The 26,792-nt window shown below is 49.8% G+C and overlaps 1 protein-coding gene across 1 annotated transcript in view; it reads right to left on the reverse strand.

Moving 5' to 3' along the window:
• LOC143016663 (alpha-1,6-mannosylglycoprotein 6-beta-N-acetylglucosaminyltransferase B-like) overlaps window positions 1–26,792 on the reverse strand; it is a 72,104-nt gene that overhangs the window by 33,324 nt on the left and 11,988 nt on the right. The window contains exons 3-8 of the mRNA XM_076171102.1: window positions 18,251–18,401; window positions 13,427–13,536; window positions 10,678–10,754; window positions 10,421–10,600; window positions 8,880–9,044; window positions 3,430–3,599 (exon numbers count right to left, since the gene is read on the reverse strand). Coding sequence (XP_076027217.1) covers window positions 3,430–3,599; window positions 8,880–9,044; window positions 10,421–10,600; window positions 10,678–10,754; window positions 13,427–13,536; window positions 18,251–18,401 — 853 coding nt within the window. The remainder of the gene's footprint in view (window positions 1–3,429; window positions 3,600–8,879; window positions 9,045–10,420; window positions 10,601–10,677; window positions 10,755–13,426; window positions 13,537–18,250; window positions 18,402–26,792) is intronic.

The following is a 26,792-nucleotide window of genomic DNA, read 5'->3' on the forward strand; positions in this document are numbered from 1 at the left end:
GACAGTCCGGTCCGTGGACTGGCGGCCCTGGCGGCCCTGGCGGCCCTGGCGGCTCCCTGTCTTCCCTCCCACTCACCCTAATACACCTCGGTTTTCTCTGCCAATCTTAATTGGCACTGAACCCCGCCTGGTCTCCATCCTAGCCGGCGGGTTAGCGAGGCTCGTAGCGAGGAGTGCTCACTCAGCAGAGGAGCCAGGATGCAGAGGCGATGTAATAAATTTGTGCGTCGGCGAGTAAAAGTCCTGCTCTGTGCATTAACGCAGGAACGTCCAAGATCCATGATCCCGAGTCAAGAGACGGCGTTTATCGGTTGAGCTGCACAAAAATGAAAATCCAATGCACAGAGCCGTTATTTGCATATTTATATAAAAGCTCCAACCACACAAATGCCAAATCAGCACTTTAGCACAATCCTGTGTCCCTAAAGCCTTTTTAATACACAATCCCTCATCAGTCCATCCACCTGCACCCAGGCAGCCCGGGGAGAGGGATGTGTGTGTCCTCTATCACAGCACACACAGAACACACAACGCCTTCTACGCTTCAGCAGGAAACAAGAAGATCCTCGACCACAACGAAACACAGATGATGGATGCTTATATACGTACACACACATCAGACAGAGCAGCAGAACTGAAGATGTGAAGGGCTTCTCATGGTCAGCTGATAATTGACTAGTGTTTGTGGCAGCATGTGCAGACACTCTCACGTGTGTGTGTGTGTGTGTGTGTGTGTGTGTGAGTGTTTCCCTGATGGAGGCTCGTCTGCTGAGCGATCTGTCCGCTCCGTACGTTAGCAGCAGAGCTAACAAGGCGGCGGGACAATTTCGTGCTTGTCTGATTTGGCGGCGGCCTCGCTCAGAGGCGTGTCGGGCACCGGCGAGGAAACATAAAAGTCAGCTGGATGACGCGCTCGCTTTAAATCAGAGCGATGGGACAGGAAGAGCGAGCAAAGAGAGCAAAGACAGGAATAGACGCTCAGAAACATCGCAGGATTCAGAATAATATAAATAAAACGTTACGTAACAATCAGGACTCTGGCTCTCAATGATGAAGAGGTTATTGAAGAGACAAAATGATGATGACACAAATCACTCACTCACTCGAACACACACACACACACACACACACACACACACACACACACACAGACACACACAGACACACACACACACACACACAGTCTGTCTTAAGGGCAAAGAACAGATCTCTTTTCCTTGCACAGAGTTTTCAGCAATCCAGGTTGAACACTTTCCTCCCATTCTGCTGTAAGAAAGAAACAGGAGTTGCAAAGAAGTGAAGAGAATGAAACCTGAGGATAGAACCTGAACCTCCATCCTAGCAGCAGCAGCCTTCACGCCGGCTCTGGGGCTCTGTCTCACTTTCACAGAAATGAAAAGTGGGAAGAATATCTGCAGAGTTTGTTTGTAATTCAGCAGAGACTTTGTTCTGTTAAGACAATCTGTAGTTAGTCCAACGTGTTCTGAATTGAATTTCAGTGCCAGCAAACAGGAAATCAATACAGATTCTTTCTCATATCACAATAAGAGACGTCTGATGAAGAGGGAAGGGAAGAGGAACGTGCCAGAGGCCAGAGGGAAGAACTTTGTGGTACCAAACACATGATGACGTGTTAAGAGGAGTGAAAGCCTGCATGTCTCAGTGCACCTGCAGTATAGAGCAGGCAGGCAGGGGGCGCAAGTGAGCAGCTCGGGGACAAAAGGGCAACAGTGAAAGAGGCGAAGGATGGCGAGAGATAGAAGAGACGTTACTGAAAGAGCCTGAAACTAAAACGTCTTCTCTCCATCCTGAAAGTTCTCCTCGTGGCCTCTCGTGGTCGAAATGTGGAGATCCAGTAAAGGCGTTGACGTTTATGTAAGATTATATGACAAAGCAGTTCCCTAATACGATACGGTGACAGCTAACCGCCTCTATCACATTAGTTCAACCTTAAATCTCAATTTTCTCCGTCTCACTGAAGCGAAGACCCGAGGGAAATAAAAGCTATGAAAACAATAAAACAGAACATCGACCAAAAAAAAAAGAAAAAGAAGGAAAAAGGGAAAGAATTCAGGCGAACACAACACACACACACAACACACACACACACACACACTGCGGACCGGCTACACGCTTTCTGCGGGAAAACAAAGCGACGTGAGTGACAGAGCGAGGCGGGAAGGAGTGCGGCGAGTCCCAGAGTCAGGAGTCGAAGCTATTTTCCGCCACCGCAGCTTTTCCACGAGGAGGTGACTGGTGAGTAAAACATGGACGCACAGGCTGGGAGCCATGATTTAAAAAATGTGGGACCTCAAGACGCAGAACTCTCTAAAAATGAGTCTGCTCTCTCCGGCTCTCATCGAGGGCTTCGTACGTCTGGGGAGTGATCGCCAAAGGGCCGGGGGTCAGGATCATATCTCTGGCGTGCTTGGTGAGAGATGTGGCGTACAGCGCACAAAGCGGGGACGTCTCTGTAGGCGCGGTCGTTATATTGATCTACGCTCGGCGGCCTCGTCACAATGATGCACGGCGGCGCAGAGACAAAGCAGACGCAGGCGGAACAGAGACGTCGTCCGTCCGCGCCGTGATTCAGACGAGTCCCCGTGCTTCCTCATGCCTCCTGACTATTCACAACTCAACAGCAGCCATCCGTCTCCATTGGAGCACACACCCCGCTCCACACACGCACACACACACACACACACAAAACCCCTCCATGATTTACAGAGTCTGGCGCACGAGGCAGCGCGGAGCCAGACGGATCTTTACCAACAGGGCAGATTTACATCCATCTGTCCGTCTCACTGTGCCTGTGTGTGTGTGTGCGTGTGTGTGGGTGTGTGTGTGTTGGCTGTACAGCTGCATCAGTCAGCAGAAACATGTCAGTGTGCTGATGCAGAGGATAAAGAAATAAAGGCTCCCAGCTACACGGCCGTATTGACAGCAGAGTGGGTGAATACGTCATGATGAGGTCGATGCGGAGGCCCATGAATCAGGCGGCGTCTCGCGGCCCTGGAGCCTGAACGCTGCAGGCTGGGGTCGCATCCCACTGCTGCCTCACACACTGCTGCCACACGCACTGCTGCCTCACACACTGCTGCCTCACACACTGCTGCCTCACACACTGCTGCCTCACACACTGAACACCAGCACATCATTACTGCTACAGTCTACATCTTCTATTATTTGACCTGGCAGCACTGATAAGGTAAAATGTGTGTGTGGGCAGTGTGATGCGTCCAATGCTGGTTACACACACACACACACCCCAGGGAACTAAAGTCAAAGATCAAATCTCTAATGAATCCCTGAAGGGCAACAAAAACTTTTCTTGAGTGTCAATAATTTGCCAGAGCAGAATGTCCACTTTACACACACACACACACACACACACACACACACACACACACGCGTACGTAGCTGACTCACCCCTGCAGCTCCTTCACAGACATGGAGATCTTCAGGTTGTGTCCCAGGACGTGCAGGGCGGTGAGGATGTCGGCCCACTGCACCATCTCGCCCAGAGGACCGCCCTTCAGAACCTTGGGGCTGAAAACGTCGCCGGACTCCTCGGTCAGGAAGCCGACGTGGACCAGGATCTGACAGAGCAGAGAGCGGAGTTAGTAAAGATGCTTTCACCTGCAGACGGCAAGAAACAAATGAAGAATGAACCCCTCCTCCTCCTCCTCCTCCTTCATGTGAGTTTGTTCACTTTATCAGACTGGAGCTTCACTTCTTCATGGACCTGATCCAGATATTGATCCATAGAGTCAGGCAGACGTCAGGTTAAGGATGAACTGTCCGTGTGAGTGTGTATCATACAGGCTGTACACACACTGTCAGTATAGAAAAGATTATATATTATAGAGAATAAAGTTCAGCTCATTTAAAGTTCAACCTCTCTGGGTCTTAATGAGTTTGGGGTTTAAGCCTGATGAGGATTTCAGTCTCAACTAAAGGGAAATTACTGGAAGTGGAAAGTAATTCAGGGAAACCTCCAGTGAATTATTACCACACACACACACACACACACACACACACACACACACACACTCCGTCACACAGAAACTTGCTGCTATGCCCAACGCTGATGGACACACACCAAGTTCACCTGTATTTGTTGAGGTAAAAAAAACAAAAAAAACTTAAACACGCTGTCATGCACGTTGTCCCGGCGACGGCGTAATTAGCACGTCGGGAAATCGTCAACATGTTATCTCCTCACAGCGGATTAGAGACAGACGTATGCGGGTGCTGCTGCTGATTAGGTAACATCACATTACTGCTGCTGCTGCTGGAGGCTACACGTAACCAGCACAAAGGCCAAGTGTGTGTGTGTGTGTGTGTGTGTGTGTGCGTGTGTGTGTGTGTGATTACAGACTCTCTCGCTCTGACGTAAGCGAGTGTGTGTCCTGGCTTGAAACCACTGAGATGACGATTAAAAGGTTCCAAGAGCTTTTAGAAGTGTGATACAACAGGAGTCTAACACACACACACACACACACACACACACACACACTTATCTCTGACACAAGTTTTGGGATATTGATATGAATATAAATATAACAAAGTACTGCTAAAGCCGCCCTGCACAAAAATCCACATGTGTACAAAATGTGAGATAAATATACAGAGGTGTGTGTGTGTGTGTGTGTGTGTGTGTGTGTGTGTCTCAGGCTCCACCAGGACTCCAGCCGGCGTGAGAAATCCCCTGATTTAATAAGCCGCTCTATTAACTTCTGCTTCATAAAAAGAAGATAAGTGAAATTTAATTACATTTGTGTGGCAGATGGCAGTGAGTGAGGAGCGGTGGAGCTGCCGTCTCCTCGCTCCGCACCGCTGCTGCTCTCCTACTCACACTGGCAACCGCCGCCAAAAGAAAGAAGACAGAACGGCGGAATGTCACACAGACGCAGCAGAGATGAACCACGGAGGGACGGACTCACAGATCTGGCATCCACACCAGTGCTAAATGAACAAGAGTGCTTATTGGAAACCTGGCAACTTGTGGCCGTGATTCTGAAGTGCAGCCGGATAGAAACGCTGTTTATCTCCATTTCTGAATGTTGAGGAAGGAGTTCAGCCAATCGTTTCAGAGCCACGCTGGGAAAGCAAAACGTTTGCATCACCGAGTGGGAATCGATAAAGAGAACAAGAGAGAGAGAGAGGCTTTCGTGGGAGGCCTGCACCGCGCTTATCACTCACACACACATATGCACACACACACGCCGCCAACTCCAGCTCGCATTCTCCTACACACTCACTTGGGAGTGAAGATAAACCGGGAGAAGATCCGCACAAAGAGAAGTCAACAATGGTGGAGGGGTGAAACCTCCTGAATCCCTGCATCACAGCCACACACACACACACACACACACACACATACTCAAAAGAGTGTGTGACTTGTGTTGCTCCCAGATGGTTTGGGTGAGTGTGTGTGTTCAGATGGATTTATGAATTGTGGTTGTTTTTGGTTTGTTTGCATGAATTTATTTCCCTCTGGCATACATCACTAAACCTCCTGAGGGTGTGTGTGTGTGTGTGCGTGTGCGTGTGCGTGTGTGGGAGGGGTTCTCCAAAGATCTGAAGCGTCTCGTGTGTGAACTCCCCATGAGGGCAAAAAGCTGAAATCTGCTCCAATGGTTGCTCACCTTAGTGAGTCTGTGTGTGTTCACACATCTGACACTTTGATGTCTCGAGTCTTTCCCCAACATTTCATCATCACCTCTGCCAGGGAGGCCGGGGTGTGTGTGTGTGTGTGTGTGTGTGTGTGTGTGTGTGTGGCGGTTATAGTAGATTGGAGGTGAATCCTGATCATGGAGTCACTTTATTTTTACTCCCTAAACAACCACTCAGACAGTTTGTCCTGTGTTAACACTAGGTTACCACTAGGTGGCAGCAGACTGAGAGCAGTCCAGCCTTCAAACCCAGACGCTCTCTACCATCTCATCTGGATCCAGAAGAATGATCCAGGCATAGCCGCTCACTACAAAAGGCCTTGACCTTGAATAGCTGGGGGGCTCCATCCAGGAGAGATGACCTGGTGACCCCTGCATGACCCCCATGTGACCCCCCCCCCCGGCACAATGTGTGAAGGACTTTCAGAGGATCAATGCCTCAAACTGCTACTGCTACATATCCAGTGTAACGGATGATTTCATAGGCAATTGTTACACATGGTTTATCTGACGTGTGTGTGTGTGTGTGTGTGTGTGTGTGTGTGTGTGTGTGTGTGACTATCAAATCATTGGAGAGTCCTTGGAGTCTTTGTTCATGTTCTATGAGAGCAGCAGAGCAGAAGTGGCTCTCCAGCATGTGGCTCACTGCTCCATTACTCAGCTCCACTCCACTCATCACTAACAGGACGAGGACAGAGGAATACCAATGCTCGCCATTTAAATACTGTGTGTGTGTGTGTGTGTGTGTGTGTGTAACCCTGTTCGCCCGTGGACTGTGGCCTCAGCCAGCTGGTACGAAGGTCACAGCTGTCTAATATAAGATCACGGGTGGCAACACAAGCTGGCGTCGCCGAGCACCATCCCTCACCCTTAACTTCACCTTCTCCCTTCCTCCTCTTCCTCACTTTCCGTCTCTCTACAATCCTTTTCTGCCTTTGCTCATCTCCTCATGTGTCTCCCGTCCTCTCCTCCCTCCTCACTTCACCTTGCGTAGGCCCCGATTCTAAAGTATTCAGAGGTCACTCGGCTCTCGGGGGCTGAGAGAGAGGAGGAGTGTGGGCAGAGGGTCACATGCTGACCTTCATCACAGAGGCAGTAAATGCACTATGGTAGATTTACAGAATACGGTGAATGTCTACAACACTTGGAGAAGTCATACACTCATGGAAGTAGAAGGACTTTACTGTCAAATGTGATTTCTTCCTCCCCTCATGAGCGTTATGGCTGCTTGGTTTGTATGTTTGTATGTTTGTGTTGTTTACTTTACTGTATTTGCACATCAGCGTACGCATCAACAACAACCAGGGCGGGAAAACCTGAAATGTCTGAGACCAGGAAGAGGAAATCAGAACAGGAAGAATTTTATTACGCCAGGGAAACGAAGCTCTGCCTGCAGAAGGATGAATTTAAATAGAGTTGCGTTGTGGATGCAAAGTAAATCTCCCTCCACATTATGCAGACAAGCGTGTCGACGCGACGGCAGAGCTACTTTGAATCGCGTCCCGGGAAAAGACGGCTAGGAGGGAAAACTCCTCGGAGCCCGGCCGAACCGGACTTCACAATGCACACTCATTCACTCTCCTTCCTCCTCCTCCTCCTCTCCACTCCTTTGTTTCTCTGAGCAAACACACACTCCGCTGACAATCAAAGAGAAATAAGCCAAATGAGACGAGGGAATTGAATCGGCAGCTCCCGGCTGGAACTCCTAAAGTCTGCAAACTCCAGCAGAATGCCAACGCAGCTGAGGGATGGAAGGACTTCTTTGTCAAAGACGGCTATGAAAATGTCAGCTCAGTTCACGTCAGACGATCTACTGAGGTCAGAGTGGATAAATCAACGTTAAAACCGTTTAAACAAACCTTTCATCGTTTAAGAAAATGTAAACAAATGATGCTATGAGGCTAAATGCTAAACATGTAGAAGGCTTCACACGCCGCCTGTCGCTTATTGTACGTCCAATTAGCCCGCAACACACAAACACACGCATGTGACAGCCGAGGCCGACTGCAGACAAACACTGTGATATCATCTGTAGAGATAGCAGCCGCCTAAAGGAAAGCAAATAGGAAACCGTGGCGACGAGCGATGACAAATGTTCCCCGTACGGCCGACCAAGGCAGGACATCAATCACGGTGAGGGAAGACTATTTCTGCTCTTGTTAACTTATTTCAGGAGGAGACAGAGCAGAGAGAAACGTTTAGGTGAGGGGAAAATGTGTGTGAGTGTGTTTGTGCACCATCTGCCTTCCGGGAGTAACACTTTCATTCGTCACAGGATAGATTCTTTAAAATAAGATGAGGAGTCGGTGCAGAGGGTCGTCAGGTTCAGGAGGGGACGGTGGAGGAGGAAGTCTCAGTTATGACGGAGAAGCTTCTCTGTCATGCGGAGAAGAAGAAGAGTTGCACCCCTGGCTTCACACATTCACCTAATTCTTCAAGAAACACCTGAAACCCAAAGGGAGCTGGGCCTCGTGCCCCTTCCATCCCCTTCCATCCTTCCTCTCTCATCTCATTCTCTCCCTGCGGCGCCTGGCTCAGCTTGACGTCTCATCCTGATTCCTCTCCTACATCTCCACCGCTCCTCTGTCTCTTGTCTAAAATGGCCATTCAAAACATCCCAGTCAAAAACCTTCAAGCGCCTGTGAAGGCTGGGTATTCTGTGTTTTATATTCTATCAATTCAGCTTGAACGCTCCATCTGACAGAATATGGAGATGACTTCTGTCTTTCGTGTGCTGCTCCTGTGAAGAAACTCTCTGCTGCTTAAAACTGAAAGTCCTTTAATGTTCATCATGTTATTCACATTAGCACAGAGGAGGAGCCTCACAAAGTGTGGGGATCATTTGCTCCCCGGGGTCAGAGGCTCCATCTCTGTTCTGTCTGTCTCCGAGTTCACTCCTTCTTTAAGAACTCAACTCAGGGAAGAATCTCATTGGAGAAAAACAAGATCCTTCAGTAATCTGGTGACCAGGTATGAGCCCTACAGACTCACACACACACACACTCCATACAACACACACAGATTCAGCCTCATTTGAATCAGAGGAGCTTCTGTTGTGGATCCCGTTGCACAGTTTTACCAGGAACCGAAATCTCTGCCAATGAATCTGCTGCACCAAGCATTAAAAACTATTAACCATCCCATCAACCATCTCTCCCTCCATATGTCTGCCAGACACCACACTCCCCTCCTCCCTGTTACCTTCTTCTGGTCTCTCCACCGCTGCTCCAGCTTGGCGTCCAGGCGGTTGGCGGCGGTCGCCCACTGCTGCGCCAAGCGGCGGATGCGGCGCTTCATGAAGCTGAGGGATTCCTTTCCTGTGCCCACCTGGTCCAGCAGCACAGAGAGGTCGGTGCGGAACGCAGCCTGGGAGGGAGGAGGGGGGCGGCAGGGGAGCGAGGGCAACGTGGGGAACAGGTAAAAGAAAAGGAGAGAGGGAAGGAAAGAGAGAAAGAAGAAGAAGAAGCTGTGAGATGCAGGAAAACTCTCAGTGCTCCATCTTTAGAAGAACAACACAGCAGTGTAACGAGATGAGAAACTTGCCTTGTCGACACTTTTCAAGCTACTTCTATTAAGTGTGTACTAGGAGAAGTTTGTTTTCGCTGCACTGTTTATTCTAATTTATTTTATTTGCTGTTATCTTTTTAGTTGAGATTATGAAGCCAAACCACAGATGAGCCATTGTGAGACACACGCAGGAATATAAAGATATTAGACCCTCGTTCTGCTTCACTGGCTGAAATTTTCAATATTGCCATAAATAACTGAGGCTGAAAGTGTACACACACACACACACACACACACACACACAGAAAAGGCAAGTGCACACACACCAGTTTAACAGCTGAAAACTGCTAGGTGCTCCTAAAAAAAAGCAAAGAGTAGAAACGCTGACCACACACACACACACACACGCGCACACGCACACACACACACACACACACACACGCACGCACGCACACACACACACACACACACGTAACGACACATCTCGCGTCACAGTGCGGCAAGTGTGTGACAGCCAGACAGAACAAAGGCGACTGAATCACGACCTCATCGCCTGCTGGGAGGCATAAAGCGTCTGCAGGCTGTAATGATGCAGATCAGGCCTGTGGTAATTAGTGGGGGGGGGCTTATGTGGTCAGATGAAGGTTAACTATGATGTACTGAGTGAACGTGTCCTCACTCTCCGTCTTCATCGGACGATTGGATGACGGGTCGTTGATAAACGGCTCCTTCGGTCGTTCAGTCGCGTCCCATTTGCTCGCAAAAAGCAATACAGCCCGTCTGAAACGCTTTAACAGCTGTTTTCCTTTATTAAAGCTCTGACTTTTAATTTCTCTAAAACATTAAATTGACTTTTAATGACGACGGAACAGAGAAAAGACACTTTATTCAGGGTCACTGCCTAAAGATCCTCATCTGGAGGCCAGCAGCTCATTACAGCTGAGAACAAGAACGTTTTGGGAAAAGTGGAATTAATTACATGTATTTGCCAATCATTCACTTTGTACAGGCAGCAAACACGCCGATGCTGCTTTATACTTCAGGCTACGCGACCTTGTTCTCCCATTAAAACACCAACAAACAAGAAACGACTGAGAGGAATCCACAAATCCTCCAAAATTAAAGTCTATTCAAATCACGTTTACAACTCAGCTTCACCGCCGGCCGTGAAAACCACAAACACACCGTCTCTGTATTTGTCTGGAGGTGACAGAGTGTGTGTCTTCCCCTCTCACCTGCCTCTTGGTGGGCTTGCTCTGCTGGGCCGGCTGGGTCGGGGGGCTGCTGTGGTTCCTCCAGGCCAGCGGCGGGCAGAACCACTCCACCTCGCTCAGGTAGACCAGGAAGGAGCAGTCGGAGCCGTCCACGCCGTAGAAGGCGTAACAAGGGTCCGACGTCCAGCGAGCACGCATCCACTAGAGGGCAGACAGAGGGTAGAGCAGGTCAGGTACTGTCCATCTGAATCAAAGGAAGCGTTTAGAATGACACTTACATCTACTTTCCCGGGGCATTCTGGGTAACGGGGGTCTCTGGGTACCTCACACTGGCTTGACGCCCCGTCTCTGACCGCTGCAGAAACAAAGAGCGACACTTAACCTTTACAAACGCACCGTAACACTAATCTGAGCCGGCTGCTCGCACGACGGCGGCCCGGCCTCTTGTTATTCAGGGAACACACGGAGAAAATGAACTCTCCTCCGCCCGGGGGAGTCTTTCTAATTAATTCCTGCTTTAGACACCACAGAAGAAGACTCACGACACACACCGGGATCAGAATCCATTTTATAATACACGGCGAGTATGCATGAGCTGCACGCTTTGCTCCGCCGCCTCGCCTCAGGTAATGAATATGGAAGTGTTTATCATTTTCCAGCGACATTCCCGGAATTCCAACTTTAATCACCCAGAGTCACGTAACCCAGAGTCACGTAACCCAGAGTCACGTAACACGGCGTCTCGCTTGGCGACACGTTGTGCATGTCAAAGATCGACCGCATCATTCAGGTTTGATTCCCATTAAGCAACTTGTTTTCACATAACGCTGCTCGACCCACACAAGCGCTGTTGGGGAGGGGGAGGGGCAGGGGGAGGGGGATGGAGGTCGCTGGGTTACGCCATCACTCAGGTTTACAGCGTCTCCCCCCCCCCCCTCGCTCGCTTGTGGGCAATTTTATGGTGATAAACACTTCCTCCCTTAACATAACCATAAAGCCCTGCAGGTTGGTAACATCCGCCCCCAGAGTCGCTCTACTGCCACACAACACATGACCGGGGGGAGGGGGGGGGGGGCTCACAGAGCGGCGAGGCCCGTCTCCCTCTGCTGGACGCCCACCCGAGGCTGAGCGAGCGAGGACGTCTGCTCACTTAGGCTCTGCACTCCCTGCATTAATTGCTCCATTGACTTGGTTAACTGCCTCTCTGTGCTTATGGGGGAGAGAGAGAGAGAAGGAGAGAGAGAGAGAGAGAGGGAGTGGGAGGGAGGGAGAGAGAGAGAGAGCAAGGGAGAGAGAGAGAGAGAGAGACAGAGAGAGAGAGAGAACTGAGAATTATGTTATGAGACGCTCCCCCTCTCTCCCTTTCCCTCTGTGTTCTTCTCTCCATCTCTTGCTTTCTCTCCCTCTCTCTCTCTCTGTTCCTCTCTCTCTCTCTCTCTCTCTCTCTCTTTCTGGAGCAACAAATGTGCCTCCTCTCTAGATTCTGTCCGTTTCCATTTGCCTAATGAAAAAGAGACGTTTCTCCTCATAAGTCTTCCCTGGGGCTTCTCTCTCCTCATCGACTGAGAAAGAGAAACACACACACACACACACACACACAAATATGATTACTTTAACAACCAGAGTAGCAACAATTGGCGCTGTGGTCAAACTAACTAGATAAGAACTCGACTCGTGTCCCTGTGAGACGGAACATAAGAGCCTGGAGGGGAAGGGGGGAGAGAGGGGAGGGGGGAGAGAGAGAGGGGGAGGGAGAGAGGGGGGGAGAGAGAGGGGAGAGAGGGGGGGAGAGAGAGGGGAGAGAGTGTATTCTCCTCACGTCTTCCGTCTCGCTCTTCCTTCCCTCCCTCGTTCCTTCTCACACACGCCCGGCCGGGAGATAAATAAGCCGCCACTGAGCCGGATGATAATAAAGTCTGCAAGCAGTGTTTCAATTCATCAGTGATTAGAGCGAGTGGCAGTGTTTTCATTTTGGCGTGTGTGTGTGCAGTTGTCCCTGGCGACGCAGTGCGAAAAAACAAAAGGAGATGTAATGCTCATTTATTCCCGCGTAAAGAGTTGAGCATTACCCACAAGAGAGGAGAGGGAGCGGGGAGACGTAGGCGAAGATCAGAATGTGGATTAGATCTCTGTGTGTGTGTGTGAGTGTGTGTATGTGTGTGTGTTCATTTGTACGCGTTGAATGTTTTCAGCTCATTTGCAAACTCAAACACAGAATTGTTTGATTTGATTCAAATATGCAAAGAGCAGAATATCACAGAGACCAACGGGGGAACGATCCGAGCTCCAAGGACCGAGACACGCCTGCAGACGCCACCCCACCGCTGCCCCAGTGCCTTTGAGCAACCATATCTTGGTGGGGTGTGTGTGTGTGTGTGTGTGTGTGTGTGTGTGTGTGTGTGTGGGAGGAGACCACCAGAAGGATTTTATATCCCATCTCTCCAGCTCTCTGCAGAGGTGGAAGATATGACGAGGGAAGGAGAGAGAGAGAGAGGGGGGTGGGGGGGGGGAGAGAGAGAGAGAGAGAGAGAGAGAGAGAAAGAGACGGAGATAGAGAAAGAAAGAGAGAGAGAGAGAGAGAGAGAGAGAGAGAGCGAGAGAGAGGAAGAGAGGAAGAGATCAGTCTTCAGTCTGGTACCAAAAGTGATTAGCGTCAGTGAGATCAGCCAGTGACACGCACACACACGCGCACACACACACACACACACACACACACACACACACACACACACACACACACACACACACACACACACACACACACACACACACACACACACACACACACACACACTTCTGTATTCAGTAATTGGGCTTTAAAAGCAGAGCAGGCTGACAGCTGTGAGTGGATTCAGAGGCTTTGGGTTCGTGTTGAAAAGTTGCACTTGATGTGAGATTCAAGGGTGGCGGTTGTTGTTGTTTCTTTACATTTTGTATCACTCCTCCCTCCGTTTCCATGGTTTCCAATGTTCTGAACCATGATGTCTTCCTGCACACGGACACACACACACATACACACACACATACCTCGTCCTTGGGCTATGCTGTTTTGCAGGATCTGTTCCACTCTGACGGCCATGTTGGAGACGTTCTGGGCTATGGCCTGGATCCTCTCCACCAGGCCTGCTGGCTGAAACCTGCACACACACACACACACACACACACACACACACACACACAATTCAGATAATAGGACAGGTAAATGTGAGTTCCATATGTCTTTTTTAATTGCGCGCGTGTGTGTGTGTGTGTGTGTGTGTGTGTGTGTGTATCTGACACAGAGCAGATCATGTACGTTTCTGCGTCTTTGTGTTTGCGTCCCAGTCTAATGTAGATGTTGATGTGCTAGATTAGAACATATGGAGACAAACCTGCCCCCCCCCCTCTCATCCATTAAGTCATATCCTGTAAGCTGACACATTCCTGAGCAGATGTCTTATGACTGCTCACACACTCGCCTGTGTAAAGTGTCAATCAGGAATGAGCTTAAATAGCAATAACCACCTAAGTAACTATGACTACAGGAGGAAAACAGCAGCACGGCGGTGCTACACGAGGACATTAACCGCCTCCTGCCAATCATCTTCCAGATCTCTTTTGCCTCTTTTTTTTTTGCTGCTTGTCAATCAACCTCACGCTGGACTTTACAGTAGTAAATATAGTGAACGTGCGACGCAGGAAACACAACGCAGGAAACACACATCGGCTGTAGAAGTAGAAAAGTAGAACAGTAGAAGAAGAATCCATCATCAGAATTCATTAAAGCCTTCTTAAAACACCTCCAGTCTCATTCTCTAGTGGTGTTATTGTTTGGAGGAATGATTTAGCTCCCGCCGGCTATAAAACCCAGATTTGGAATGAGCCTCAACAATCAAGCGAGTGTGACTTCTCCTCATAACTTCACCTGCTGCCTCTCAACGCAAACACAAGTTCATCAAAGTTATTCCCGTCTCTTTATGATCTGATATCCTCCGCCTCATTATGAGCTCCTAATATGAGTCAGCGCCACACGAGGTGATAAAGATAGATTGAAGTATCATTATTACTGCGTGAAGAGTTCACAGGTTCTCAGATGAGGAGGGGTGGCAGCTGCCGTGGCAACGACCCGCTGGACAAACACCCTGAAGGTCTAGAGCTGCGGCGTAAAGCTCAGCTGCCCTCTGGAGGGATTAGAGCCTCTGACTGTGAAGGCTGGACGCCACCAGACCTGACCTTTATCTAACCTCTGGAGTGAGAAGGACCAGGTAAGGACGGCAGGGGGGGACAGAGAGAGAGAGAGACAGAGAGAGAGAGAGGGGGGAGAGAGGAAGAGAAGAGAGAGAGACAGGAAGGAAAGAGAAGAGAGGAGAGAGAGAGAGAGGAAGGAAAAGGATAAGAGAGAGAGAGACAGAGAGAGCGAGAGGGGAGAGAGAGGAAGAGAAGAGAGACAGGAAGGAAAGAGAAGAAAGAAGAGAGAGAGAGAGAGAGAGAGAGAGAGAGAGAGAGAGAGAGAGAGAGAGAGAGAGAGAGAGAGAGAGAGAGAGAGAGAGAGAGGGGAAGGAAAGAGATAAGGAAGGATAGAGCCTGGAGGAACATAAAGGAGGGACACACACACACACACACACACACACAGGACAACAAAGCGAGCTGGAGTCAAACATTAAGAGGTGATTGTGATGAAAGCCTACACTCATATACATATTTGATGGCTGCTGCTGCTGCAAACCAGGACGAGCAAAGAGGAGATAAACAGGGAGAGAGAGAGGAAGGGAAGGAAAGAATCTACGCTGGCAGACGGCGAGGAGGAGGAGGAGGAGGAAGAAGAACAGCTCGACAGCTATCGAAGATTAGAGAGAAAGAATCAAAAATTAAAGAGACTTTAAGGATACAAATGGAGGAGCTTGTCACTTTCGTCAGTCTCTCTCTGTCGCTCTTTAATTAGGATAATTATGGCTGCATCACAAACAAAGTGATCATCGCCTGTGTGTGTGTGTGTGTGTGTGTGTGTGTGTGTGTGTGTGTGTGTGTGTGTGTGTGTGGCTTGCAGTCGTCCATTTGCTGCATGCTGCCTCATTAGCACACAGCGCTAAAACATCACACTCCATTCTGCTTGTTTGACACATTATTTTCACCCACACACACACACACACACACACTCACACATTTGCACCATTGTTTACTGCAACTACTAACAGAATGAGAAAAAAATGAGAAAAATAAAAATGAGAAATTAAATTCAATCTAGTGGAAAAATATAATTAATAATAGAAAATAGAAAATACATTTGAAAAATAAAATAAAAATATGAGAAAATTTAAAATATAGGATAAAATAAAATAGAAAACAGAAAATCTTACTCAATCAAAGTGCATTAATTATATAAACTAAAATAAGAATATGCAAATCTCCCCCAATCAACACTGAAGTGATCTCCGCCCTGACGCTCATGTCAGACCGACTTCAGTGATCACAGTGACAGATTCTTCACTGTGACTGTTCAGCTTCAGGAGCGATGTGGGGAAAGCACTCAGAGGATGAAAACAGCGCACAGAGTTGAGCTCAGACGGGCGTTTAAAGGAGGAGGAAGAGGTGAAGGCCAACCAGAGCAGCGATCTTGGTAGAGCGTCCGCCTGAGGGGAAGCTTACCCAGCTCCCCTCTCATCCTCCACAGAGGAAAGTGGTCTGAATCAACACCTCATCCCTCTTTCACCTTTCACTCCCTCTCTCTCTATCTCGCTCCTTCTCCAGGGCTCCTCACTGTCTCTCGGCCTCTCTCGCCCCTCTCTCGCCCCTTCGCTCTCATTATTTTTTGCGACTGGCTGCCCCGTGGGCGAATGGCAGGCTGAGTCTTCAGACATCAAGTCCCATCCACTGCTACACAGGAGTGTGTCAGCACCAATGAGGCTCACGCAGGAATGAGACTACTACCCAGTGTGTTAGCGCGCGCGTGTGTGTGTGTGTGTGTGTGTGTGTGTGTGTGTGTGTGTGTGTGTGTGTGTGTGTGTGTGTGTGTGTGTGTGTGTGTGTGTGTGTGTGTGTGTGTGAGTGTGTGTGTGCGTGTGTTGCTGGCCTGTATTCTTGATATGTTTTTCCAAAGCTCCCCCTTCCCATTTCCTCCTCATCACTGGCAAAAGTCACACACACACATTGTTGTACACACGTCATACCATCACACTCAGACCATCTTACACTCACAGGCTAAAAATGTTGCTCTGACTTGTGTGTGTGTGTGTGTGTGTAAGCACACGAGAAGCAGAGAAGAATGTGTGGTGAAGAAATGTAGAGATGAAGGCATGAAGAGAGGAAGATGAGTGATGGAGCAGAAATCACACGACTGATGAGAAATATGGCCTTGTTCTTCTGTAACAGTCACTGTGTGTGTGTGTGTGTGTGTGTGTGTGTGTTTGGCCATTAATCCTGCAGGCTACGTGCTCAGTCAGTGGTTCTGCATCCTGGTCTCATGCCCAGCCTGGCTCTATTATGAGGTACCTCAAGTGAACTAAACCATACACACACACACGCACATGCATGACATATATAAAGATCGACACACACACACACACACACACAAACAGACACACACACACACAGTCTCTTCTCAATGGTGAGCCATGCGAGCAACGATATCAAGACAAGACAAGGTTGCATGTCTGCGTCTGTGTGTGTGTGTGTGTGTGTGTGTGTGTGTGTGTGTGTGTGTGTGTGTGTGTGTGTGTGTGTGTATGTCTGTGTGTGTGTGTGTGAGAGTCAATACGCTTCCAATCCCCCTTCTGAGCCGATCCTTTGCTCTGCCTGTTCAGTGTAAACCGTCACACTCTGCATGTCTGGAACTGAACTACATGGCTTTGGTTTTGTTCCTCTCAGGTGTATTTCTGGATTCTCACACACACACACACCTGTGTACCATCAGCCGGTCCAGAGCGTGAGAGATGTTCCTACACATGGTTACAACAGGAGAAGTCGTTCTGTATCGATTGTGTCTTGTACGTGTTTGACCTTAATTACTCCCTGAATAACAATTAAAAAAAACCCAAAGCTGACTTCCTGTTGCACCTGGGCCGTTACTGGAGATCAATCCCGTGAGCGAGCGGCGCCGCACCCTCGTTAGAGTCGCTGACAACAGGGAGGCTGGCCCAGCGTCTCCGTGGCGACGGCCTCTAAGAGTAGAATAGCTTCCTCCACATTAAATAGTCCATTACCAGACATTGATTGCGTTTAACACCGATGCCAGATCGTATTAATCGGGCCATCCTTCGCGCTCCCATGCCCCCACGCAAGATCTGAACTCTGGCGCCCGTCCTGCCTCGCTTAACAAGGTTCAGGGGAGGAAGACGGGGAATTTCTGTCAGCGCACATCATCGTCATCATCACCCCGACTGCACCCAGTTCAGTCTGGCTGTTTGAAAATGGGAAGATGTGGGATGGATGTTACATTTAAAGGGGAGAGATAGAATAAAAAGCCAAATTGGATGTTTTTGTGCGAAGGGGGAAGAGTGGAGGGAGGAAGAGTCTGATGGAAGCGGGAGCAGCGGAGGTCGGGAGTGTGCGGCGGCGATTCGGGGGTAATTTCCTCAAGTGACAGCGTGAGGGAGGAAATGATGGTGAAGATGAGAGACAGAGAGAGAGAGAGAGAGAGAGAGCGAGACAGCGAGAGAGAGACAGAGAGAGAGAGAGAGAGACAGAGAGAGAGAGAGAGAGAGAGAGGCCAAGGCAGCAGGGAGTAACACAGGGGGAAGATGGTAACCAAGGAGAGAGCAGACAGAGGAGATGCATGATACTGAAGTGAGACTCTGCAACACATATAACACACTCTCACTCACACACACACACACACACACACACACACACACACACACACACACACACTCGTACCTGTTGATAGCGGAGCTGAGCTCGTCCAGGCGGCGTGCGTCGGTGGTGGAGGCGTTGTCGAGCTTGGACAGGCTGTCCATCCTCTTCAGAATCACCTCCAGCATGTCACTGATCTTCCTCAGCACGCCACGGGACTCCACACCTCCCAGCACTGAGCGGAGACACACACACAGAGAGAGAGAGAGACAGAGTGAAGAGCTGGACACTGGCTGGACAGGATGTCTCTATCAGCTGTGTTATGATGTCATCACTCATATAAACACATTGAAAGAACAGCAGTAACTTATTATCATGTTCAGAAACAGCAAACCTGTGTGTGTGTGTGTGTGTCTCCTTACATGTCCCTTATATATCTGCTTACACACCCTGCTGTTCTTCACCTGCTCCCTGTGTAAAGGTCAAGTGTCGCCTCCCCACAGAGCTGAAACACTCTCACACACACACACACTGATGAGGATGACGTCGCTCCTCCTCAGAGGCTAAAGAGCCAGCAGGGGGATTATTCCCCCCTTTAACCTGCACATGTCCACCTCCGTCTCATTTCCTCCCGCCGTACGGCCACGACGGCGTCCTGATCTCCTGCCATAAAGCGGGGCGACACCCAGACGGTACAGCGCCTGGTGTCTGAGTGCCGGCTTAGCCTTCTATCCTTTGATACTCTTTGATATGAGGATGAGACTTTCACTAACACCCCGAGTCAGAAGAGTCAGGAACTAATTACACTCCGGCTCTCACCTCCCCGTCTGTCTGCACGGTGGCTAATTCATCTCTCTGGCTCTCGCCGTGCAGAGACGGCTGTCTGTGGATAATGAGACGGGGCTCAGATGACTGCGCCGGCCGTCAACGCCGGTCTTAACACAAGCGTGACGTTAACACACACACACACACACACACACACAGGGATGCAGGAAGACGTGGTGACAGTGAGGGATAAAGGCAAGAATCCACACACACAGTCTGTATGAAAGGTGTAGAAGACCTCATTAGGATCATGACAGCGATTGGCAGAGAGGTCAGAGCTTCTACCAATACGGACAGAGAGGCTCAGAAGAAGAATGTGAGTCTCAGCTGGCAGGGATTCACACTGAGCCTGACAGAACCTTCTGAGTCAACACACCAACCATCACAAACCTCACCTGGGCGAGGTATTTGAATACAGATCACATTCTAATGTGAAGTGCAGCGGGTTGGAGGTGAGATGTTCAGTCTCTAAGATGCAGTCGTCCTTTCAGTGCCCGAAGAAAAAGACAGCAATCTATTGACTTTATGCTCATTAAGCTAAGAGCAGAGAGGAGATGAACGCTCTGACCACCGCCATTTGTGCTGGACTCTGGTATAAGCAAAGTGTGAGACAGACGGGAGCTGATCCTCTCAAACACACAGCAGCAGATACATGTTCCCCAGCTGTGCTTCTTGCAGAACGCCAGACCAGAGCATCACTAGAGCGTTATCAGAGCGCCACAGAGCATCCGTTCAGTACCTTGACAGTGTGTCCTGCTTGCCTGTCTGTCTGTCTGGGCTTTATTCCCCCCAGGTGTCTTCTGTTCCGTTTGCCCTTTCTGTCGATCGACTGCAGGCTCCGTTTGGTTTAAGACCAATGAACATTGAGTGGTTTATTTTTAGCTGTTAAACAATCATCGGGCATATTTGATCTGTAGTCCTCATTGCTTGACTTTGTGTGAGAATTCATGAGCTGCAGCCCTGATGGGGACTCGAGCGTAAAGTGTTTACACAGGGTTAGTAGCTTTTTAGATGCGTGTTCAAATGCATTAAAGAATACAAATCTGATTTCCTTGTATGTAAGCGCACATAGGTTCTAATCCTGTATGAACCAACACGGCTAAATGGGAATGGCTCTCTGACATCACATGTATCAGTCACCTCATGTGAAGCTTTCAGGTAAAACACATCCTGGGATAAAAGCGGCACAAAGGTCGGAGTGCATCATCAGAAAGGCACCTATTGACCTCACAAACACCTGGATCACAGCAGCTGAGCGCTCCGTCAAAGCTCGCGCCCGAGCTGCTTGACAGGCAATTACAGGCGACAGGGAGCGGCAGGGCGGGTGAAGGTCGCCGTCTGCCTCCTCCTCCTCCAGAGGACGGCCGAGTCAACACTTATCTCCTCGGTGGCACATGAATCCGCCCGTGACCGACACCGTCACGTCCTTTCGCTTTGTGACTGATTGGCGTGTCGGGCAGGGCCAGCGGCAGCGTTGCTTTGGAGACGTGTCTGTGATTGGCTGATAATAACATCTGTGTGAAGGGTCGAGCAAACGGAAGCAAAGAGGCTGAGAGGAGCAAAGATATGAGCACGTTTGGAACAGCTTCTGTACGATTAGAACAGAAGTGTTGATTATACTGTTAAAGATGCAACATTTAAGAATTGGCGCCATGATAAATGATCAAGCAGCAGATCACATCCCAAACGTCCAAAATGTAGGCATGTTGTCATTCAGTGTGCACAGTGTCGCTGCTGCATTGGGAAGTAGAAGTGCATGAATGTGTAAAATACATCAGTGAGAGAAAAGAGGGAGAATAATAAAAAGCATATTAAAGCTAATCCAGTGGGTCTTCTTCTTCTGCTGTCGTGTATCAGATGTGTTTCCTAGTCCAGAGCATCTCTTCTTCTCTGCTCTGTGTTGCTCTCATGCGTCTCTGTGAAGCTGCTCTCCCGTGGATAACAAACGACCGGGCTGGAACAAATGAGCTCTGCGTCTGAGCGGCTGATGGCTGCCTGTAATCTCACACAGGCTGGGAGACTCTTCATATCTTTATAATGTGTTTGATTTAGACGACCTAATGTCAGTTTAGTTTGCAAACACAAATTTCAAGGACAAGTAGCTTCAATCCCAGAGTTTGCTGCGACGATAGCATTGTGCTGAACGCCACCGTCACCGATCCTCCGTCCTCCCCCGCCTCGTTATGATACCGCCTGGTGCGATTTACTTTCACATCAAGGACAAGCCAGGGTCAGAAAGGAAGAGTCGAGGACAGGGAAGAGTGGGGGAAGGGGAAGAGTTGAGGAAGGGGAAGAGTGGAGGAAGGGGAAGAGTGGAGGACGGGGAAGAGTGGAGGAGGGGGAAGAGTGGAGGACGGGGAAGAGTGAAGGAAGGGGAAGAGTCGAGGACGGGGAAGAGTGGAGGAAGGGGAAGAGTGGAGGAAGGGGAAGAGTCGAGGACAGGGAAGAGTGGGGGAAGGGGAAGAGTGGAGGACGGGGAAGAGTGGAGGAAGGGGAAGAGTGGAGGAAGGGTAAGAGTGGAGGACGGGGAAGAGTGGAGGAAGGGGAAGAGTCGAGGACGGGGAAGAGTCGAGGAAGGGGAGGAGTCGAGGAAGGGGAAGAGTGGAGGAAGGGGAAGAGTCGAGGACAGGGAAGAGTGGGGGAAGGGGAAGAGTGGAGGAAGGGGAAGAGTGGAGGAAGGGGAAGAGTGGAGGACGGGGAAGAGTGGAGGAAGAGGAAGAGTCGAGGACGGGGAAGAGTGGAGGAGGGGGAAGAGTCGAGGAAGGGGAGGAGTCGAGGAAGGGGAGGAGTCGAGGATGGGGAAGAGTGGAGGACGGGGAAGAGTCGAGGACGGGGAAGAGTCGAGGACGGGGAAGAGTGGAGGACGGGGAAGAGTGGAGGAAGGGGGAGGAGTCGAGGAAGGGGAGGAGTCGAGGAAGGGGAGGAGTCGAGGATGGGGAAGAGTGGAGGAAGGGGAAGAGTCGAGGACGGGGAAGAGTCGAGGAAGGGGAGGAGTCGAGGAAGGGGAGGAGTCGAGGATGGGGAAGAGTGGAGGACGGGGAAGAGTGGAGGAAGGGGAAGAGTCGAGGAAGGGGAAGAGTCGAGGAAGGGGAGGAGTCGAGGAAGGGGAAGTGTCGAGGACGGGAAGAGTGGTGGGTGATGTTACAGCACAGGGAGATTGGATGAACTGCAAAAGCTGCAAAAGGCGCTGTAGTCAGAGAGAGGAGGCGGTGTGAGCGAGTGTGTGTGGGCGTGTGTGTGTGTAGGAGGGCGACGCAAACAGAGCCAGAACTGCTAACAAGGAAGCAGAGCAGTGAAAGAAAAGAGGCAATGAGAAAAGGACGAACAACGAGCCTGGAAGTCAAAGTGGCCGGCGTCTGCGTCCCCCTCACAGGATCCTGGTCAGTCTGGAGCCTGAGGCCGTTATGAGCTCGCTCGCCCGCTCGCTCTAATCAGGCCATCGCCGATCACACACACATTACATCCACATTAACATCCCAGCTCCCTCGGGCCCGGGCTGCCCCGAGGAGACGGTGCATTGTTTGCAGGAGGTATTGACCCGCTCACGCTGCTTAATACAATAATGGCTCAGCTGTCAGGAGGAACGCTTCCACGTGCTGAGAGGAGGGAGTGTGTGTGTGTGTGTGTGTGTGTGTGTGTGTGTGTGTGTGTGTGTGTGTGTGTGTGTGTGTGTGTGTGTGTGTGTGTGTGAGGCGAGAGCGACACACTTAGCTTCACCGCTGATCACAGAACTTTAAAAAGGGAAGAGGAGTCCTGATGCCAAAGGGAAAAGAGGCAACCTCGATTTACAAGGTTTCTGCACTACAACGGAAACCCACTTTCCGTCACACACACACACACACACACACACACACACACACACACACACACACACACACACACACACACACACACACACACACACACACACACACACACACACACACACACACACACACACACACACACACACACAGGCTTCAATCCCACTCTCACCTTGCACTCAACTTTACAAAAATCAATCTCCGCCTGCGTTTACAGTTTAAGGACATAATAGTTGGAAGACTAAAGAGCCATGAACTGATTCCATATTGACAGAATGTGATCTTGAGCGGTGCTGCAGGTTCTTTGCTGTGTTTGCAGGGATGAGTCGTGTTTCAGCGCCGTGCGTGTGAATCCCCACGTGTGCTGCGGCGTGTGAACGCAACATTCACCAGCTAGCTAACGGGTTGCAATTTCATGCTGTGTTTGGCTTCCAACCCCCACTGGCATGGATCAGAATAAATCACAGCTCACCCAAACACACACACACACACTAACCTACTTGAGCCACCGTATTGGACTGAATATTTAGTGACACGGTAGATCATAATTCTCCCGCGGACTGAAATGTGTGAAGCGTGAACAGAATCCTTGTTAGCGACTCTAAACAGACTACTGGAAACTGAGCGGGCCAGTGTGTGTATGTGTGTGTGTGCGTGTGTGTGTGTGTGTGATGATGATGACACACACACACACACACAGGGTGAATGTGAGGTGTAAACCTTGTAAACACAGATGTTGGACACCGTTGGATAAAAGAGGGTTTAAAGAATTTACCTCACAGGCCATTCGCATTCAAATCAGATTTTAAGTGTAGAGTACAGCGCTGTGTGTGTGTGTGTGTGTGTGTGTGTGTGTGCTCACGTAGGTACAAAGTGTCTGGGAGCAAACTCTCTGTCATGTGATATGTGGCGGCGGCGGGTTTGTGAGACAGCTTTGAACTATAATCCTTCCTACGGTGAGTAATCCGCGCCCGTGTGTGTGTGTGTGTGTGTGTGTGTGTGTGTGAGTGAGAGAATGGTGTTTTGATTGGCTGGAGGGGGGGGGGGGGGGGGGGGGGGGGTGTTTGCATATGCATGAGGAGGGAGAAGAAGCGTCTGGAGCTTGATGAATGCTGACAGAAGAGGCTGCTGGAGAGGAGTTGACACAGCTAAATTAATAGAAGGCCCACACACACACACACACACACACACACACACACACACACACACCTCTGCTGTGGGGTTAATGGCTTTAAATGATCAGAATCTGTGGCTCTCCTCCTCCTGACTTCTTCAGTTTACAGATCAGGTCAGACTGGACGAGAGGTCGCTCTGCATGAACCTGACGCTACCTTCACATAGAGCGATCCCTGCTGCTCTGTGGATCCGTACTGCTCTGTGGATCCCCGCTGCTCCATTCTTTGCTCCAACACGGCGCTCTAAAAACTCCAGCTCACAGTGAATTGATGTCTTTGTCCTCGTTTCTTCCTCATTTTCCTCTCCGGCTTTCTTTGTTTTCCTTCCTCCTCATCCTCCATCCCTCCCCAGCTTCTTCCTCTCCTCTTGATTCTCCACCCTCATCTCTCACTCTGGCTTCGTCACAATGATCAACACAATCACGGCTGAAGTTCCTCCTCTCCGGAGCAGACAGCCACTTCATCCTCCACCACCTCTCCACTTCTCCTCCGCTCGTCTCCTCTCCCACGTTCAATTACTGCTAATTACATGCAGTTTAATGATCATGCTGCAGAAAAGCTCCACTGTTCATTAGCTAAAGCACGGCAGAGCGGCGTGCAGGCGGAGAGAGTGGGACGCTCTGTCTCTGAAGCCGCACGCTGCCAGGGAAAGTGCTTAGCCAGAGTTTGCTTTAAGTAAATGAAAATGGAACAAATGAGCCGTGCAGGAAGTGAAATAAGGCGCCGCCGTAAAGTAAACACGCGGTGGGATTCCACGCCGTCTGATAGATCGGTTAATAGACGCACGGGCGAGATGGGACGGAGTGATCAATAAGCTATTTCATACCCTGCAGACAGGGAGGAGAGAGAGAGAGGGAGGAGGTAGAGAGAGAGAAAGAGAGCGAGAGAGAGAGCGAGAGAGAGAGGTTCTTGCCGTTCACTTGATGTTAAGTCAACAAAAATGGATTTCAGGACGGTGAGATAGATCGATGAGCAGACAATTAAAAACACAAAGGCAGACGAAGCGACAAAGACCATGAAGGCCGGCGCTCTCGACTCCATCGTCTCTCCACTGAAGCACCAGTCTGCACAGTGTTTGCCCTCCGCTTCCTTTCCTCCTCTCTTCCCTTCCTTCTCTCAACCTCCTTCGTCTCAAACCCCGTGTGTGTGAGACAGTGTGACCGTGTCGCATGTTGGCATTCAACATAAGAACGTATGTGTGTTTAGGACTTCACCCTAAAGTCTCACAGAGGGAAACACCAGGAGAGACGGCACGTGGGATGAATCCAGCTCCTCCGGTCTGAGCTGAGACGTGATTGGCAGCGTGTCGTCACGTCCGTCGTCCCTTCAGCTGCATTATTCATCTGTGTCGTCTCTTTGTCTGCTTGTCTCGATCAAACAGAGCTGAGCGTCTGAACACAGACTGATAAAGGAGCTGCACACAAAATGACCTCCTGTTCTGTATCGTGACAAACGCTACAAGGACGCTCAATCTGAACCCTACACAGATTCACTTATCAGCTGCAGGTAAGAGCCACACTTTCACCACGGCCCCTAACTTCTCCTTACATATACTGAAGAAAACAGAAATGACTTCTTCTTCCACGTCAGCAAAGATACGATGAAAAGACGACACGACTCGTTAAAAGGATCCAAGGACACACCCACACACAAACACGCACACGCACACACACACACACACAGATATAAAACTCAGCTCACTTTTAACCTCAATGATTAGACAAAGTTATGCTTGCTGTGTGTGTGTGTGTGTGTGCGTGTGTGTTTTGCACATCACACTGTGTAAAGGCAGGGCTATAATGAAAGGAGCATGAAGCTGTTTGGGCTGCCAGCTGAGTCGACACGCTGAGATCTGCTCCTGCTCCTCGTCTTCATTTCCTTTATTCATTCAACAATGTGGTCTTAAAGCCAGCTGGTGATCGGGTCTGGCACTGTGTCGCCTCAGACCCCGTCTGATTCACAGCTCGTCTCTGTGCGGAGGAGAAAAAGGGAAAGGACGCCTCTGCACCACACGCTCCTGCTCATCCTGCATAATGTGAGCAAGAGGAGACATCACCTTCATCGTTACACCGTAAAGGCCCCGACGGGTTCAGCTGATCAATATAAGTGATAACACTTATAGATGGGACATTGAGCTCCTTTAGCTCCTGTCTCAATAGTTCAGGCGGTGCCAAAGCTGTAGTGTGTAAGAGGAGAAAGCACCTCAGCTCTTTGGACTCCTTTCTAAATGTGATTTATAAATGTGGCCACTTGGCTTAAACTTCTGCGTTAATTTGCTTTCAACCACAGCGCTGCATCCATCTTTCAATTTAAATTTTCAAAGACAAGAGAAGCCGCTGCCCAGAGTCTCGCCTGCTGTTTCACACTCTACACACTCCTGTTCAGCAGCAGGTGGCGCTGTTTGGCTCAAACACCAGGAGTTTCATGCCTCATCTTCTGACAAACACAAACCTGGCAACCCTGGAGAGAACTCTCAACAACGAAACACAAAAATAGGTCGACGCCCACAACATGAACACTCATGTACAATTCTGTTACTGTTTTGCGATTTGAGTCTGATCGAACTGATTCTCTAATTTCTTGACTTGTCTCTTCCGTGACCTTTGAACCATCTACACACTTTGTTCTTACTCCTCCTTTCATTCATTCCTTCAGACTTCCCCCTCCAGGCAGCTCTCTCTCTCTCCCCCTCTCTCTCTCTGTCTTTCTCTCTCTCTCTCTCTCTCTCTCTCTCTCTCTCTGGGCGTGAGACGTGTTTGCTCTCTATAATTCAGCCCTCAGCAGATAAATTAGCATCTGTCCAGCCTTCCTGAGTTTTGGCAA

This window comes from Genypterus blacodes, unplaced genomic scaffold (assembly GCF_046128005.1).
Source record: "Genypterus blacodes isolate CSIRO-AG114 ecotype Tasmania unplaced genomic scaffold, CSIRO-AGI_Gbla_v1 ptg000240l_1, whole genome shotgun sequence".
NCBI classification, from domain to species: domain Eukaryota; kingdom Metazoa; phylum Chordata; class Actinopteri; order Ophidiiformes; family Ophidiidae; genus Genypterus; species Genypterus blacodes.